This window comes from Rhinolophus sinicus, chromosome 14 (genome assembly GCF_057876585.1).
Source record: "Rhinolophus sinicus isolate RSI-liver-muscle chromosome 14, RSI-T2T, whole genome shotgun sequence".
In the NCBI taxonomy this organism is placed as follows: domain Eukaryota; kingdom Metazoa; phylum Chordata; class Mammalia; order Chiroptera; family Rhinolophidae; genus Rhinolophus; species Rhinolophus sinicus.
Genome location: NC_142514.1, coordinates 148,909,817 through 148,927,396, shown reverse-complemented (window position 1 = coordinate 148,927,396; position 17,580 = coordinate 148,909,817). Strand labels below are relative to the sequence as shown.

Below are 17,580 nucleotides of genomic sequence, written 5' to 3'. Positions count from 1 at the left end.
GAAGGCGGGGCAACTAGTGGGTTGTAGTTTTCTCAGTAGATGAGAGAAAAAGCCTGTGATGTAATGGGACACACACATGGCTGGGAAGACTGAAGCGTGAGCTCTGACTTGACAACTCTGCCATTTATTTACTGCCTACATGACCTTGCGTTGGCCACTCACAGCCTCTGAGCTTCAACTGCTCATCTTCCCAAATGGGGATAACCATGCCTGTGCAGAAATACAGGTTGTGAGAAGATCCAGAGATAATGTGGGCAAAGCTTCCAGCCCACAGCAGATGCCTAGGAATGGTTGATATTTTTTTACTATAATTTATGAGAAAGTGCCTGGCATCTAGGCAATTAAAGCATGTCGACTTTCTCCCCTTCGTTTCTCATAAAAGGGAAGATTCACCAGATACTTTACCTCCTACAGCTCTCATGGCTCTGCATTACAGGGGGCATTTAAGGAAAGCACAAGAACAAAAAAATGCCCATTTTGTGTACTTAACCTAAACTAGGCCCAGTATCAGGGTGTCCTTCTGTCTGCCCTGGGATTGATGAGTCTGCTCTAACAGAAGCTCTGAGAAATCACCAACGAAAGGAAATGATTCAGACATTCCTTGGGAATTCATTTGAGTTTCTTGTTATCACTGCTGCTTCAGAGAAGGTTTCCCACTATGAACAGCTCAACCCCACCAGCAACCAGCACACGATCTGCTTCTAACGCCGCCTTCCAGAAGAAGTTTTCAGTTCTGGGCTTCTGGGCATTGTCAAAAGTTTCACCCACAGTTACAGCCTCAGAAAAGGCTCCTGGCATGGGACTGATGCATCAGGGATGTCACTGGCGGACAGAGGCGACATCCGGGTTTGCTCTTCTGGTCAGAATTGCCACTCCATCAGCCCCGTTATTGGGGGGTGTAGGGCATTTGCTACCTCTCCCCCTTTTAAGGACAAAACATAATGCTAAAAAAAGCTGTGGTCAAGAAAGTCGTTCTTACACACTAGTGACATTGTATGTCACTTTGGGTGAGCAATACAGAGCTAGATCATAGGCACCACACAAATGTCATTCTTTCAAGGAGTAGTACTCGGTCCTCCTGGCAATTTTTTTTTTCAAAAGAAATACAGTTTCTCTTTCTCTCTCATACACTACATGTACAAAGATGTTAATTATTGTGTAATATATTATCACTGAAAAAAAAATCTGGAAAACAGTATGTCCAATAGCAAGAGGAGAGCTTAGGCCAGTGGTTTTCAATTTTTTAATTATTATTAAGCAGAGAAATCCTTTCTTCTAAAAGCTGTTAGGCAAAACGGATAAAAAAAGTTTAACTGCTCTGGTCCCTGAGTCCTAACTGCAGCCGACCCACAGCTGCTTCTCCTCGCCACCTTTATCCTGCGTGGAAAGACGACGCAATGTCCTTGGAAACGGCCAAGGAAAGTAACGGAGAGGAGGGATGGACGTCCCCCCGAGCTGTGCCTGTTGTCACATTCCTCATGGAAGAAACCACTGCTGCTTGTAAACAGGCCCAGCATTTCTGGCACCCGAGGCATCACAGGGAACTAGCCATCGAGATAATTATTCCCTCCGACCTAGCAATTCATCTCCGTTCTGGAAATCCAGGACAGGAAGAATTCAAGGGAAGCAAAACGAAACACAACCTACGACATTCAACTTGGCACTATCTGGTATTAGCAATAGGCTGGCAAACATCCAAAAAGGCTCAACGTCAGCGTAAGGTTAAGCTAACTACGGGCGACCTACCCCATGACATAGAGCAGCTATCAAAAACGGTAACTACCAGGACCACGTGGGAATACAGAAAATATGTATGACATGCTCTTAAGCGAAAATAACAAAACGCAAGATGTATATGACTTCATCAAGTAAAAATATGCATTGATATGGACAGTCGTGGGCAAAAAATGAAAATAGCCAGAGGAGAGTGGTAGTCTGAGTGTTTATTTTGCTCATACCCATTTCCCTAAGAGAAAGGAAAGTAAACATGAACCAAGAAAAATCATTCAAAGCCAATGATGGTCCCCATGTGGCTTTTAAAAATTCCATTCTTCTAGCTCAGCCTTTCCCAAACGGGGTTCCCTGGTAAGTTAAAGGGTGTTCTGTTTTGTTTGGCAGGGTACGCGGCGATGGTCCATAGTCTCAGGAGTGGGAAACAGGGTCAAACGAAACTAAACAGCGGTCTTCATGAGAGGACTATGATGTTTATGACTTTATGCTTTAGAGTTTCTGACTATTGTGGATTTCCAAAATGCAGACATGTTTCTCAAACTAGTGATCAAGCCCCCCTTTTTTCTCCCCCACTGAACACTATTAGCATTCCTGGGACACAGCATAGATAGCATCTAGGGCCCAGAGTTGTGGTCTCCCCTCCTCCCGGCCCGATATGTTCTACTTAGCAGAGGATGCCCTGTTCTAAGTGCTGTGCTCTGCGAGGCAGCTTATCACCCTGCACAAGCAAAGGTGTAATTATGTTGAAGGAGGCACTTGGTGTCTTGCCTCCCTCCAATGTCAGATGTTAGGTACCTGCTGAAGAGATTGCGACTGACAGCTACTGGGTCTCTAAGTTAGGAGGTGAAGATTCCTTTTTCTTTCCCAAGTTTGAAAGGTATTTTTATGGGGGGGATGTGTCTATTCTAAGTTGCCTAAATTGGATGTAATAAGGTATAGCATTGAGCCCGTTAATACTTAAAACAAAGGCAAAGAACATAATTTAAATCATTTTACCAATATAAATTCATATTTTTATCTATTGCAAAACACAAAACAACTTTGGACTCCCTACGGGAAATAATGTTGTCACCAGTCTGCTGATTTAATGTTGGTTCTGATATGGACTCATTAAGTCCCTATTAGACAACAAGGCCCTTGAGGCAGCAGAAGAATGAATGGTTTATATTTTCTGAAATCCTTGAGCTGTACTAGCTGTCAAAACTGAAATTAAAAATCCTGTTCCAGTGCCTACAATCTCAGCCATATCTTTGCTTTTTCTGGAAAATAAGGGGGTGAGGAGAAAGACGTGGGCTTTGGAACAGAGCCATATTTCTTGCTCCCCAGCTTCTCAGCTGCCTGAATGTAGGGATCTCAGCTCCCCCAAGCCTCTACAAGCTGGAGACAGCCGCATTCTCAAAAGTTTGTCTGGCATGCGTAAGTAGCTCAACAAATATGAGTTTCCTTCCCTTCCCAATCTCACATGAGCTTTCTACAGAAAGCCTTTTATAGGAAAGTGTCCTGGATTTTGACATGTTATTTTTCCCAAAGGTATGTAGGATGAGATGTGTCCTTCCTTAGAAAGATAAATGGGTTTGCACCCACACAGGGCCTGCCAGCTTACTGGATGGCTTCTTGGGGAAACCTCATGGTAGGGACCACAGACATCACTTAACAGTCCCATTTTTCATTGTACAACTCACAGTCCACATTCCACTTGATGCTTCTGGGAGGAAGTTTCAGGGTTTCGTTGATCTTCTCCAGGACAGTTTGCAGCTTTTGCTTCTGAGCAATCTCTGACTGGGTGACCTCAGCAACGTTCAGCTTCTCACTCTCAAGTTTCTCTGGGGTGACAAGGGAAAACACAGCTGTTAGCTGCAGCTACAGACAACCCTAAGTCACATGCATGCACTTACACATTCATGCACTCAACATATACATACACAGGCATACGTTTTATTGTGCTCTACTTTATTGCCCCCCCCCCCAGATACTGTGTTTTTTACAAATCGAAGGCAAAACCCTCCACTAACAAAAAAGATTATGACCCGCTTTGCTTTGGTGACCTGGAACGAAACCCACAGTATCTCTACAGTGTGCCTATACGTGAGGGACACTGCTCCCCCTTTCTCCTGACGGTGGCTATGATAGCACCAGTACCGTGAAAACCTTGTGATGTCTTGAATCCCCAAATTTTAAGATCCCAGGACCTTAGAAGTGGGCATTTAACCGAGTCTGTCATATGTAAACTCTTTTCTATCATTCTGGGGTTTTCGCTCTTCAGTTCTGCCTGCTTCAAGGACGTCTCTGTGCCCCAACTGGATAGCCTTTTGTGCTTCCCCTGGGCATGGGTTATTCTTTATTCAGTGCATTTTGTACATTCCTTGTAGTACAATATGTGTCATGCTAAATTATATTTATCTTTTTTTAAGCACCTTCTTTCCTTTAAAACCCTCCTGGGAGGTAACTTATTTAGTATGTTCTATTTCATCAATTCTAAGACACACATTTTAACAGCCCTGAAATCACGTTGTGTCTTAATATTGATGACATCCTACAATTGCTGTCAAGACGGGTGGAAAATATTAAGACTTATCACTGCTTCCATGGATGAGTGTTTGCTCATAGCTCTGCATAGTGTAGTCACTTCTATGTCTCAATAACCTGACAAAAGCACTTTCAAAAAAGAGAAAATAAAAATTCTAAGCCATAAGAAAGCTTTGCCCAATAGTTTTTTTCCCTTTTGAGTGATACTTAATAGAATCGTGTTTTAAAATCAATGGTTCTTGTATGCAATGGCATAACCCCTTAACACTTAAAATGAGTAGACCGTGTTTTGCTTTTTATTAGTCTAAATTCCTATTTTTGTCTATTAAAAAGAACAACTTTGGACTCCCTAACGAGAAATATGTTGTCTGCTGTTGGACTCACTTAATTTGCCCTAGACAGCTCTTTCAGGATTAATAGAACTGACATTCTGAAACATTTAAAATATCTTTTCCCCTCATTTTTAAGGCTGCCATCAAAGTAATTAAACTTTACAATATATCAATGATTCCCTTATTTCTTACATTATTTATTTTATTTTTAAGTAGCTCTAGCTTCTCCAAATCAAAGGCCCCTTGGGTAACTCTTTGGAGATGGAGGTTGCCCACTGGAGAATTTCTGCAGGTTCTGTGGAGTTACGAATTCTTTTCAGCACTTTAATAGGATGACCTCAAGCTGTTCTTATCTGTAATGGCCTGAACTATTATCTTGCTCTTTAGTTGCTTAAAGCCATCATTCTTTATTTCTCAAGTTCAGGGATTTAACAAGCACATGTCTAAATGTCTTCCTCTTGAATGTTAAACCTTGAAGAGACCCTGTATACCTTTTCCATTTTTAGGTTGTGAATTCTTATCTTGTATCCTCTTCTATTGAAGAAATGACGAGTTGTTTTCATCCTGCATTGCAACTACAATTTTGATAGTTTGGTAGAGGCTGCCGAAGGCGCTAAGTTAAGGAAATTTGTAAAGCCTTATCTTGGCTCAGAGGGAAACACTGCTGGGATAGATTAGTGATGGCTGTCTTCAGAGTGGGCTGTGTGTCTGTGTGTGTGTGTGGGGGGGGGGGTAGGAAGGGGAGCTGTGGCAGCATGAGACACACTTGTTTCCTAGCCCTGTTGTATTACATTATTGCCTATGAATTTTCATATTTATAACCTTCTGTTGGCATTGGATTTCTTAGAGTGAATAGCTTAAGTCTCTGAGTCTGTTTTCTAGGTCAATAACTTTTTTTTTTTTGCACTATTGGTCCATTCTGTTCTCATTCTTTAAAAACTTGGACTTTACACAATATGTCCTGGAACACTCATTGTTTTTCTGTTTCCACCAGTCTTTTAAAGTAGTCTATGATACTAAAATTATAATACATTCTTCCTAAAATTGAAAAAAAAGTCTGTTTTTTTGTTTTGTTTTGTTTTTTTGCATCTGGCATCGTTTGTTCAAAAAGGTTTTTATTGCTTTGCTTCGTTTCTTTGGCATTACTAAATTTTTAGAAAATGTAATTCTGCTTTATTTTTTTCCACTTTTGTTATGCTTTGGGTTTATCTTTTTGCTTTTAATTTTTGTTGCTGCATATTGTATTTTAGGCATTGACATTGGTATTATTTGGATCTGAGAAAGAGAATATCTTGAAGTGACCCTAATGAACAGTTTTAGGTGTGTCCTTCATGCTCAGAATTCACACACAAACAGAGCGTTCTCGCTCAGTTCTCGCTGTTAATGGAAGTCAGATTACCATGTATACAGGTTTCTTTCCCACTCAAACACATATCATGAGTATATTTCTATGTCAATATATATCCTTTTTTCTTTGTAGTATCTCTGACCACTTTCACCCGTGTACTCCACTCCCCACCCCGATGCCTGGTCTCTGACAACCACCAATCTGTTCTCTGTATCTATGAGCGTGGTTTTTTTTGGTGTTAGATTTGGCATATAAGTGAGATCATATGGTATTTTTCTTTCTGTTGTTGCAAATGGCAGGATTTCATTCTTTTTTATGGACAAATTATATTTCATTTTATACACACACACACACCCCACATTTATATGTACATATACATCCATCCATCCACATATACATACACACGTATACCATGTTTCCCTGAAAATAAAACCTAACTGGAAAATAAGCCCTAGCATGATTTTTCAGGATGACATCCCTTGAACATAAGCCCCAATGCGTCTTTTGGAGCAAAAATTAATATAAGACTCGGTCTTGTTTTGGGGGAAACACAGTATATGTACACACACACCATATTTGCTCTGTCCATTCATCTGCTGATGGACATTTAGGTTGTGTCTATGTGCTGGCTATTGTAAATAATGCTGCAAGGAACATGGGGGTGCAGGTATTTTTTCAAGGTTGTGTTTTTGTTTTTTTCAGATAAATACCCAGAAGTGAAGTTCTGGATCATCTGGTAGTTCTATTTTTAATTTTTTGAGGAACTTCCATATTGTTATCTATAGTGGCTGCACCAATTTACATTCCCACATACAGTGCACAAGGGTTCCCTTTTCTCCACATCCTCACCAACACTTATTTCTTGTCTTTTGATCATAGCCATTATAACAGGTGTGAGGTGATAGCTCATTGTGGTTTTGATTTGCGATGATTAGTGATGTTGAATACCTTTTCATGTACCTGTCGGCCATCTGTATGTCTTCTCTGGAAAAGTGTCCATTTAGATCCTCTGCCCATATTTTAATCGAACTTAAAATAACTTACTTTTTTAATCCAACTTACTTTTTTTCTATTGAGTTTTATGGGTTATTTTTGATATTGAGTTATATGGGCTCTTTATATATTTTGGTTATTAACCCTTTATCAGATATATATGAGTTGCAAATATTTTTTTAGGGTGTTGCCTTTTCATTTTGTTGATGGTTTCCTTTGCTGTGCAGAAACTTTTTAGTTTTATGTGTCCCACTTTTTAATTTTTGCTCTCATTGTCTTTGCTTTTGGTGTGAAATCCAAAAAATCATAGCCAAGACCAATGTTAAAAGATTACCACTTATGTTTTCCTCTAAGTGTTTTATGGTTTCAGATCTTATGTTCAAGTCTTTAATCCATTTTGAGTTAGCTCTTGTGCATAGTGTAAGATATTGGTCCAGTTTTATTCTTTTGCATGTGGCTGTCAGTTTTTCCAACACCATTTTTTGAAGGTACTGCATATTCTTGGCTCATTTGTTATAAATTAATTGAACATATAAGTGTGGCTTTATTTCTAGGCTTTCTGTTCGGTTCCATTGATCTATTTTCTGTTTTTATGCCAATACCATACTGTTTTGGCTACTATAGCTATGTAATATAGTTTGAAATCAGGGAGCGTGATGCCTTCAGCTTTCTTTCTTTTTTTTGTTTTAAAGATTTTATTGGGGAAGGGGAACAGGACTTTATTGGGGAACAGTGTGTGCTTTCAGGACTTTTTTTTTCCAAGTCAAGTTGTTGTCCTTTCAATCTTAGTTGTGGAGGATGCCATTCAACTTCAAGTTGTTGTCCTTTCAGTCTTAGTTGTGGAGGGCGCAGCTCAGCTCCAGGTCCAGTTGCCATTGCTAGTTGCAGGGGGCACAGCCCACCATCCCTTGCGGGAGTCAAACCGGCAACCTTGTGGTTGAGAGGATGCGCTCCAACCAACTGAGCCATCCGGGAGCTCAGTGGCAGCTCAGCTCAAGGTGCCGTGTTCGATCTTAGTTGCAAGGGGCACTGCCCACCATCCCTTGTGGGACTCGAGGAATGGAACTGGCAACCTTGTGGTTGAGAGCCCACTGGCCCATGTGGGAATCGAGCCGGCAGCCTTTGGAGTTAGGAGCATGGAGCGCTAACCTCCTGAGCCACCTGGCCGGCCAGCTTGTTTTTTTTCTGTCCAAGAATTCCTTTCACTATTTGGAATCTTTTATGATTCCATACAAATTTTAGGATTTTTGTTCTATTTCTGTGAAAAATTCCAGTGGAATTTTGATAAAGATTGCACTGAATCTGTAGAGTGCTTTGTGTAGTATGGACATTTTAACAGTATTAGTTCTTCCAATCCATGGGCACAAAATATCTTTCCATTTATTTGTGCCTTTGTCAATTTCATTCATAAGTGTTTTATAGTTCTCAGTATACAGATCTTTCACCTCCTTGGTTAAATTTATTCCTTGGTATTTTATTATTTTAATGCAATTGTACATGGGATCAGTTTCTTAATTTCTCCCCCTGATAGTTTATTATTACTGTATAGAAATACAACAGATTTTTGTATATTGATTTTGTATCCTGCAACTTTACTGAATTTGTTTATTAGTTCTAATAGTTTTTTGGTGGGTCCTTTAGGGTTTTCTATATCTAATATCATGTCATCTGCAAATAGTAACAGTTTTATTTCTCCTTTTCTGATTTGCATGATTTAATTTTCTTGCCTACTTGCTCTGGCTAGAACTTCTAATACTATGCTGAATAAAAGTGGCTCGAGTGAGCATCCTTGTCTTGTTCCTGATCTTAGAGGAAAAGCTTTCAACTTTTCACCATTGAGTATGATCTTAGCTGTGGGTTGTTACATATGGTCTTTAGTATTATTATGTTGAGGTATGTCCCCTTTGTACCTATTTTATATGGAGTTTTTATCATGAAAGGATATTGGATTTTGTCAAATGCTTTTTCTGCATCTATTGAAATAATCATATGATTTTATTCTTCATTTTGTTAATGTGGTGTATCACATAGATGTGTGGATGTTGAACCATCCTTGCATCCCTGGAATAAATCCCACTTGATCATGGTGTATGGTCCTTTTAATGTATTGTTGAATTCAGTTTGCTAGTATTTTGTTGAAAAATTTGCTTCTATGTTCATTAGGGATATTGGCCTGTAATTTTCTTTTGCTGTGGCATCCTTGTCTGGTTTTGGTATCAGGGTAACGCTGGTCTCATAAAATGAGATTAGAAGTGTTCCCTTTTCTATTTTTGGGAAGAGTTTGAAAAGAATTTAAATATTTGGTAGAAGTCACCAGTGAAGCCATCTGGTCCTGGGATTTTGTTTGCTGTAAGGTTAATTATTGATTCAATCTCGTTACTAGTAATCTGTTTGCTCAGATTTTCTATTTCTTGATGATTCAGTCTTGTAGGTTGTGTGTTTCTAAAAATTTATCCATTTCTTTTAAGTTGTCCATTTTGTTGGTATATAATTGTTCATAGTAGTCTCTTATGATCCTTTGTATTTCTGTGATATCAGCTGTAATGTCTTCTCTTTCATTTGGTTTCATTTGAGTTCTCTCTCTCTGTCTCTCCCCCTTTTCCTCTTCCTCTCCCTCTCTCCACCTCCTCTTACCCTCCCTCGCTCTCATCTAGCTAAATGCTTGTCAATTTTGTTAATTTTTTTCAAAAATACAGCTTAGTTTCACTGATCTTTTCTAGTGTCTTTTTAGTCTCTATATGTCTCTATATGATATATGTGTCACTCAAACATATATCACATATTGGTGTCTTTCTACATCAATATATATCAATATAACTCTTTCTTTTATCTGATTTATACAACCATTTCCCTATAGATATACACTCAGATTATATCCCACTGTTTTCCTATTTGTAATAAAGTTGTAATAAACATCATGTATGTTTATTGCAACCAATTGATTATTGCTGAAAAAAAGAACAGCTGTTGTCTTACAAGATTATTTTTTTCATGAATACAATCATCTTACCAAATCCTCTTGTTAGTTCTATAGCATTCTTTGGGTATGCCAATAAAATAAAACACATTTCTCTCTATTTTGTAAGCTTATATCACTTATTTCAATTTTATGACATTTTAAAAGATTGAGAACTTCTGCTATTCCTAACCCCTATTTTATTTTTAAAATAATCAACCCTCAAAATTTAAGAGATCCACTCCAATGTTCCTGTAGTTATAGAGTAATTTCACTCAGTGTTGCTAGGAATTTAAAGGTAATTTATTTTTCAAGACTCCTGGTTTTCCTCTTTTTTTTCTTTATCAGGCAAATTTCAACTAGCACTGTGAAAATTTTCTTTTGCAGAAAATTTAGTATTCCAGGAAGTTGTTTCTCTCATGTTTCTATAGTTCTGAATTATTCATCATTAATTTAACTTGTTATAAAGTAGTGAGCATGATTTTTTAAATAGATTGCTTTTAAGAAAATTTTCTCAGGTAGGAATATTTCGTGAATCTTTCATGTGTTTTTGACGTTAGCATCCAAATACACTTTTGGAGAGATTATTTTTAGAAAACAATGAAACAGTATTCAAAAGTTCTGAAGTATCAAGACAGGGAAGAATAAACTCAATTACTCTGAATGGTAGAAGAGCTGAGATGTTCAAATGAACGCAGTTGCCATATAAATCATACTATATTAATGTAACCACTCCTCAAAGTATTAGAATACATAAAATCCTCTTTCCAGCATGAGCAATTTATTAATGTAACCACCCCTCAAAGTATTAGAATACATAAAATCCTCTTTCCAGCATGAGCAATTTGTGAGTTATTATATTTGTGTTTCCAATTATATGGGGAGGGTTAGTTAATATTTCTTAAATTATTGCATCACTGTCAGAGAATTTAGTCTGTAATAATTTGTTGAGACTTACTATGTAGACATAGTCAAATTTTGTAAGTGTTCCATGTGCAGTTGAAAAGAATGAGACTACTCCAGTTTTGGGGTATGGCCGGTTATTTGGACAATTGTATTGTTCAAAGCTTCTCTATACTTACGAGTTTGTTTTTTTTTTTTTTTTTTTTTTTTTTTTTTTTTGGAACAGGACTTTATTGGGGAACAGTGTGTACTTCCAGGACTTTTTTTTCCCAAGTCAAATTGTTGTCCTTTCAATCGTAGTTGTGGAGGGTGCCATTCAGCTTCAAGTTGTTGTCCTTTCAGTCTTAGTTGTGGAGGGCGCAGCTCAGCTCCAGGTCCAGTTGCCATTGCTAGTTGCAGGGGGCACAGCCCACCATCCCTTGAAGGAGTCGAAACCGGCAACCTTGTGGTTGAGAGGACACACTCCAACCAACTGAGCCATCCGGGAGCTCAGTGGCAGCTCAACTCAAGGTGCCATGTTCAATCTTAGTTGCAGGGGGCGGAGCCCACCATCCCTTGCGGGACTCGAGGAATTGAACTGGCAACCTTGTGGTTGAGAGCGCACTGGCCCATGTGGGAATTGAACCGCCAGCCTTCGGAGTTAGGAGCATGGAGCTCTAACTGCCTGAGCCACTGGGCCAGCCCTATACTTATGAACTTTTTAATTAATGTGTTATTAAGAGAAATATGTTAAAAATCTATCACTGTGATGGCAGATTTCTCAGGTTTTTCTTGTAATTTTGATTGTCATTTTTTAATTTTCATATATTTGATGCACAAAAGTGCATTTAGGTATAATATCTATATTTTCCTGGTAACTTTAGTCTCATCTATATGTAGATTCTCTGTAGTAATGCTTTTGCCTTAATGTCTATTTTGTCTGATAGTAAAAGTTACCCCAACTTTCTTTTAACTAGTATTAGTCTAGTATGTATAATTATTTACACTCTTTCAAACTTTCTGTGTCTTCATATATTAAGACAGTCTCTTGTAAATAGCCATAGCAAGATTTTGTTTTGTTTCCTAGTCTGACAGTCTTTGTCATTTAAATGGGTAAAGTCAATTTTCATTGACTGGGTTTACCACTATACTTTAATTCACTTCTACCAACTTATTTTGAACTTTGTAGTATTCTGCTTTTCTGATTTTTTATCCTCCCTTGCATCCTTGCCTTCTTAGGATTAGGGTCTCTACTCCGGCTCATTTCATTTTCTCCCCATTGTTGGTAGGAAGGTTACACACACAGTTTTTATTATTTTAATAATTTTTCTAGAAAATTTATCATGTGTATTTAATGTAATAGAATCTTAATTAGTACCTTTAGCAACACACTAAATAATACAAGGACCTCAGTACACTAACTCCAATCACACTCTTTCGGACTTAAGTGCTATAATTCTTTGGGATTCTGATTCTATCTTAATTTTTTTAAATTAGACATTATTGTGATTGTTTTATATTCATTCAATTATTGCTTCAATCTACCCACCATGGTAATCTTTTCTCATCATTTTTTGTTGCATTTCAGATCTTTCTTTTTGGTTCATTTTCCTTTTTCCTGGAGTATATCTTTTAGAAATTTCTTTTAGTGAGGGCCTGTTGGTATGCTTGTTTAAAATTCTGTCATTTCTCATTTTTAAAAGCAGGGTTTTTTTCTGAGTATAAACTTATAAGTTGACTTTTTTTTTCTCTGCACTTTGAAGATTTTACTTCATTGTCTTTTGGCTGTAATTGTTCCTTATGAAAGACAGCTTTCAGTCTCTTGTTCCATCATCGGTAATCCATCTTCTCTCTTGGCTTTTAATCATTTCTTTGTCTTCAGTGTTCTTAGGTTTCATTATGAAGTCTGCAGGTATAGACTTGTTATTTATGTGGTTTGGGATCCCCTGAGCTTCCAGAATCTGAGAATTCATAACTTTTATCAATTCTAGAAAATTCTCATTCACTATGTCTTCAAATATTGCCTGTACTCTCTTCTCTTTCTCTTCTGCTAGAATTCCAATTAGGCTTATGCTGAATCTTCTTAGAATAATCTCTATGTCTTTTAATTCTCTTTCTATTTTCCATATTATTCTCTCTATACTACATTCTGGGTAATTTCTTTAATTCCATCTTCTAGTTCACCCAATTCCTTCTTTAGCTGTGTCTAATCCCCTGAGATTTCTAATTTCATCATTACTTTTTTTTCATTCCTAGTTCTATTTGGTTCTCTTTCAGATCTACCTGTCCAATTTTGATAGTTACTTGTTCTTTTATCCTTCCAATAGCCTTTAAAACTTTTATTTTGACATATTAAACATACTTTATATTCCATAACTGGTAAATTGCTAATCTATATAGAATTTGTGGGATGAATCTACAGTCTATTGTTTCTGTTGGTGCTTGCTCATTGTAGCTTGTTTCTCATGTTTGGTGATTTCTGATTTTGAGCTCATTTTCTTTGGAATTTTATATCTGGGAGTTCTTTGTGGCCTTGGATTAAAGTTCATTTCTCTAAAAGGACATATTTTTGCTTCTGTCTTGGGGAGCACTGATAAACTGGGACAACTTTTAACTACATTTTCAACTTGGACATTTTAAAGTCACATAAGTACTGTGAATACTAGTCCTAAATCTGTGTGAGTACAGAGATTTGATAAGGAATTATCAAGGGCAGACTTTTATTTTTCTGTTCCTTTCATATCTAACTCTCTCTTTGTGGGACAAGATTTTATAATTTACCCACTGAAAGTATTGCCCATCAGAGATCCTGGCTCTATTTAGGGGTCTCTGATCCAACGCCTGCTCTGACTCTGTCCAGGCTTTGTCTCTTGACCCTTATAATGGCTTATAGCCTGAGGTTTAATGTGTAACCTATTAAACCTCAGGCTATAAGCCATTAGGAATTAAGACATATCTCACTGGATTTACATTTCCTTGTTTTTGGCATTAGAAGAATTTTCTTCTCTTCCATACCAATTTAGCCATGCAATACAAAAATGTGTTTTTAAAGACTTGTCTGGATTTTTAAAGTATGCAGTACACAGAAAGTATACAGAATTTGTCTGGATATCTAGTTAGCTATAATGTTGAACATGAAGATTTTCCTGTTTTATTACATCATCCAAAACACTTATAACAGTGGTGAGAGCCGTCATCTCTGACTTGTATCTAATACCATGTCTTTGATATTTCACCGCTTAATATGTTCACTATTAGGTTTTATATAATGGTCTTTATCATATTTAGGTAGTTTCCTTTTCTTTCTATTTTACTTGGGATAGCTGTTGTAATGGATCAACAATTATTTGACAACTACTAATAGATTCAGTTTTGTTACTGAAATTTACATATGTACTCTACCACTTTTTATAAGATTGATAATATACAAACATTGAAAAAAATTCAAGTTATGAAAATTAAGTCTCCTCTTCTCATGGTAGTCTCAAGTTCTCCAGTCCCATTTTACAGAGACAGTTTATTGTCTACTATTTATAAATAAAATAATAATAAGAGTTTTATCCAGCTTTTGAGCTTTTCAGAGACCAGAAAATGCCTCCTCCAGTTTAAGAATAGCAGTATACATTATCTTAAACTATCCTAGAATCAATGAGTGGTATAGCAGGAAGACCTTAAAGCAGTGCTGTCCAACAGAACTTCTATGATGGAAATGTTCATTTCTGCACTATCCAATATGGTAGCCACTAGACACATTTGGCTATTGAACACTTGAAATGTAGCTGGTGTGTGACTAAGTAAATGCATTTTTTAATGATTTTTAATAGCTACATGTGAATAGGTGCTGCATTGGACTGTTCAGCTGTCCAATGTAGGCCATCTTCTTGGTTTTACAGAAGAGGGATAATAGCTGCAGAGAAATGTTTTAGTGGTAGAACCAAGATTGGAACTCAGATCGTCTTTCTCTTCATTCCTGTTTCAATTTTAGCACAGCTGCTACTTCAGCTGAAGTACTTTTGGGTGTAAGAAAGCAACTCGCAAAACCAATAGGATCAAAACCCTTCAAGACGCTGCTCCTCCTAGATTCATGGGGTAATCCCCATCTGACATCTACCACTCAGTGTCAGCCTGGTGTACGTTAGCTGTTCATTTCCTACCTCACTAGGTTCTCTTAAAGCTTGTCCCATCTATACTGCCACTCCTCTAGTTTGATACCATCATTATCTCACAAGGAGATACTTTGCTGGAGTTTCCTCCATTGCCTCTAAGCAACCCTCCTACTGTTCCTAGGTTACCTTCTTAAAGCCCCCATTTCTGATCTTGTCACTTTGCTCGTAAGCCATCAGTAGTTACATGCTATCAATATGACTTATCACTGACGATATTAACTTAGATCAATTGGCCCAAGTAGTGTCTGTACTACAATCATTGGAAGCCAGTCACTACATACAGTTCAGTCAAGGGAGTTAATCTCTACCTCCTTGAAGGGGTTGTAACTACATAAATTATTTGGAATTATTCTCTAAGGAAGAGTTGTACCTCCTAATTTATTTATTCAGCCATTCATTTATATCAATATGGACTTAAGACTATTTATTTTAGACTTTGGGTTGTAATCTACTGCTGTCATTCTTCTTTTCTTTCTTTCTTTTTGCTCAAATTATTTCATCTTTTTTTGCCACTGGGAGATCTTTCAGGTTGGTCCTGAACACTTTCAACAAGCTGCCCCATAGATTATTATTCTTTTTTCTCAACACCTCTTTTTAGCACAGCAAGCTGCTCCAGGCTCATCTTCTATAGGCCTTGTGTCTAGTCTTCTAGTCCCAGTGTCTGCCACTTCTCCAGACACCCTGGTTTCTATCATTGGACAGCGGGGTTCGAAGCCAAGATCTGGGTTTACATCTGGGCTAGTCACATACCCCACCCCACAGGTCCTGACGATCACCTACCCACTCGCTCCTTTTCTCTACAACACACTCCCTTCACTCACACTGAAATCAACGGGGCTTACCAGCAACACTTGCATTGTGCGGACTAGAATGTTCTCCTTCCTCATGTGGTTGAAATTCTGGTCCTTCCATAAGGCCCCATTCAAGATGCCCCGCTTTCATGATGCCTTCCCTAAGCTCCTACTTGATATTCCACAGCCCTTTGTGCTACAAGGTTGTGAGTTACCTGAAGGCAGCACTGTGACAAATGTACCTTTATAAACCCTAAACTCAGCAGTTAGCATATAGCAAATCCAATGGTTGTTGCTTAATAAACATTTGACCAAGGTCAGTGTAAGATGTACTCTCTAGGGCCTGTCATAGAGAAAAACATATATATACCAAAACAAAACGAAAAACCCTCCTGTAGAACCTTTAGGCCCAAGGGACCCTTTGGTCTCATTCCTTAAGATGCTATTTCCGTCATGTGCCATTGTGAAAATCAGAAGGAAGAGCCTTATGACTTTTATCCCTCAAAACAAGCCTTTTCTGTTCCCGGTACATGCACATGTTCAAAGAGAAGACCCAGTCAAATAAAACATACCATAAGGAAACTCACATAGCCATCTCAAGTCAGGAAACCTCAGTAAGAAACAGGCAGTAGCCCATCGTCAAATGAAATGATTATCTGGCACAGGCACTTTCCCAGAATCCTTCATCTTCTGCCTCTCTCACTCAGTTACATCTATCGCCTAGGTATTAGCGAAGCAAATGTAACAAGGTGACCACAAATGCAACTGCATACCTGAGAGATTGGGAAATTCTGTGACTTTCCTGATGGTCAGAGGATAGCCAGAGGGAACAGAGGATGCTGCCTCTATCAACACCCTGAGAAGTGGCTAATCCTGGGAAAGGAAATGAGGTGAGTTTTTGGCATGGGGTAAGATCTTTCTCTTCCTTCTGAGGTGTGGAAAGGGCTGGAGCCATTGCCATGAGACGGTAGGGGTAGGTGTCAGAAATAAGGCATGCCAAAATGGCCAGCATCTGATTTTTCCCTGGATGCATCATGAGTGGTACAGAGAAAGCTAAGGTCAGGAGGAGCCACTCTTAACACGTTGTGTACAGCGGGGTTTAAATCCCTCATGAAGAGTCTCGTGATCCGTACGCAACGTGTTAAACCAGAAATTGTATCCTCTGGTCCCCCTGGATGATGTTACGGCCCCTTTCTGGAGCTCTCTGGCCCACCTGTAGCTGCACACAGCTCCCAGCACACTGATACTTCCCATCTCCAGCTCTGAAGCTCTCTTTCTCCGCCAGGAGTACAAACGGGAGGTTCTTAATTCCTACACAGGCAATCCTTAACCACAGCGTGATGGGAGCCATAAGATAAACACCCCTTCCTACTACATCTCCTGGGAAGTGTTGTCACCTGGTTTCTCAGAGAGACCCCCGTAGGACTGAGCCCTGGTTGCAAACAGAGTTGCTATCCTTACTAATGCACTGTTAGCTGGTGTTTCTCTCCTCCCCTCTACTTCCCATCGACACCTGCTTTCAGGAAAAGTTACACTCAGTTCTGCTCTTAGGGCAAGAGGGAGACCCCGCGAACAGCGGCAGCAGTGGCCAGCAGGGTTAGGCAGCTCGGAAAGGACGGGAGGGAGGCTGCTCCAGGAGAACCTCACCCACATGCGCAGGGACTCTGAGAAGGGCAAGCATACCAGACACTGCGGTTGAGCAAGTAGCATCTGGCCACACAAAGGAAAACCAGGTACGGTGCTGCCCTCACAGAGCTTGCGATCAGAGAACTCCCAGCCAGTGCTTTTTAGCCAAGTCCACCTGTCGTCTCAGGTATGCTCACCTACTCAAGCTTTCACCTAAACATAACCTTTT

General features: G+C 38.8%; 2 protein-coding genes across 2 annotated transcripts in view; one reads left to right on the top strand and one right to left on the bottom strand.

The window, feature by feature from the left end:
- The window catches only part of PARVA (parvin alpha), a 154,118-nt gene that overhangs the window by 26,107 nt on the left and 110,431 nt on the right, over positions 1 to 17,580 (bottom strand). The window contains exon 5 of the mRNA XM_019729368.3: positions 3,414 to 3,554. Within this exon, the coding sequence (XP_019584927.1) occupies positions 3,414 to 3,554 (141 nt within the window). The remainder of the gene's footprint in view (positions 1 to 3,413; positions 3,555 to 17,580) is intronic.
- The window catches only part of LOC141572237 (uncharacterized), a 161,266-nt gene that overhangs the window by 140,873 nt on the left and 2,813 nt on the right, over positions 1 to 17,580 (top strand). Inside the window, exons 4-5 of the mRNA XM_088789888.1 lie at positions 16,450 to 16,615; positions 17,277 to 17,458. The gene's annotated coding sequence lies outside the window, so the exon portion shown is untranslated. The remainder of the gene's footprint in view (positions 1 to 16,449; positions 16,616 to 17,276; positions 17,459 to 17,580) is intronic.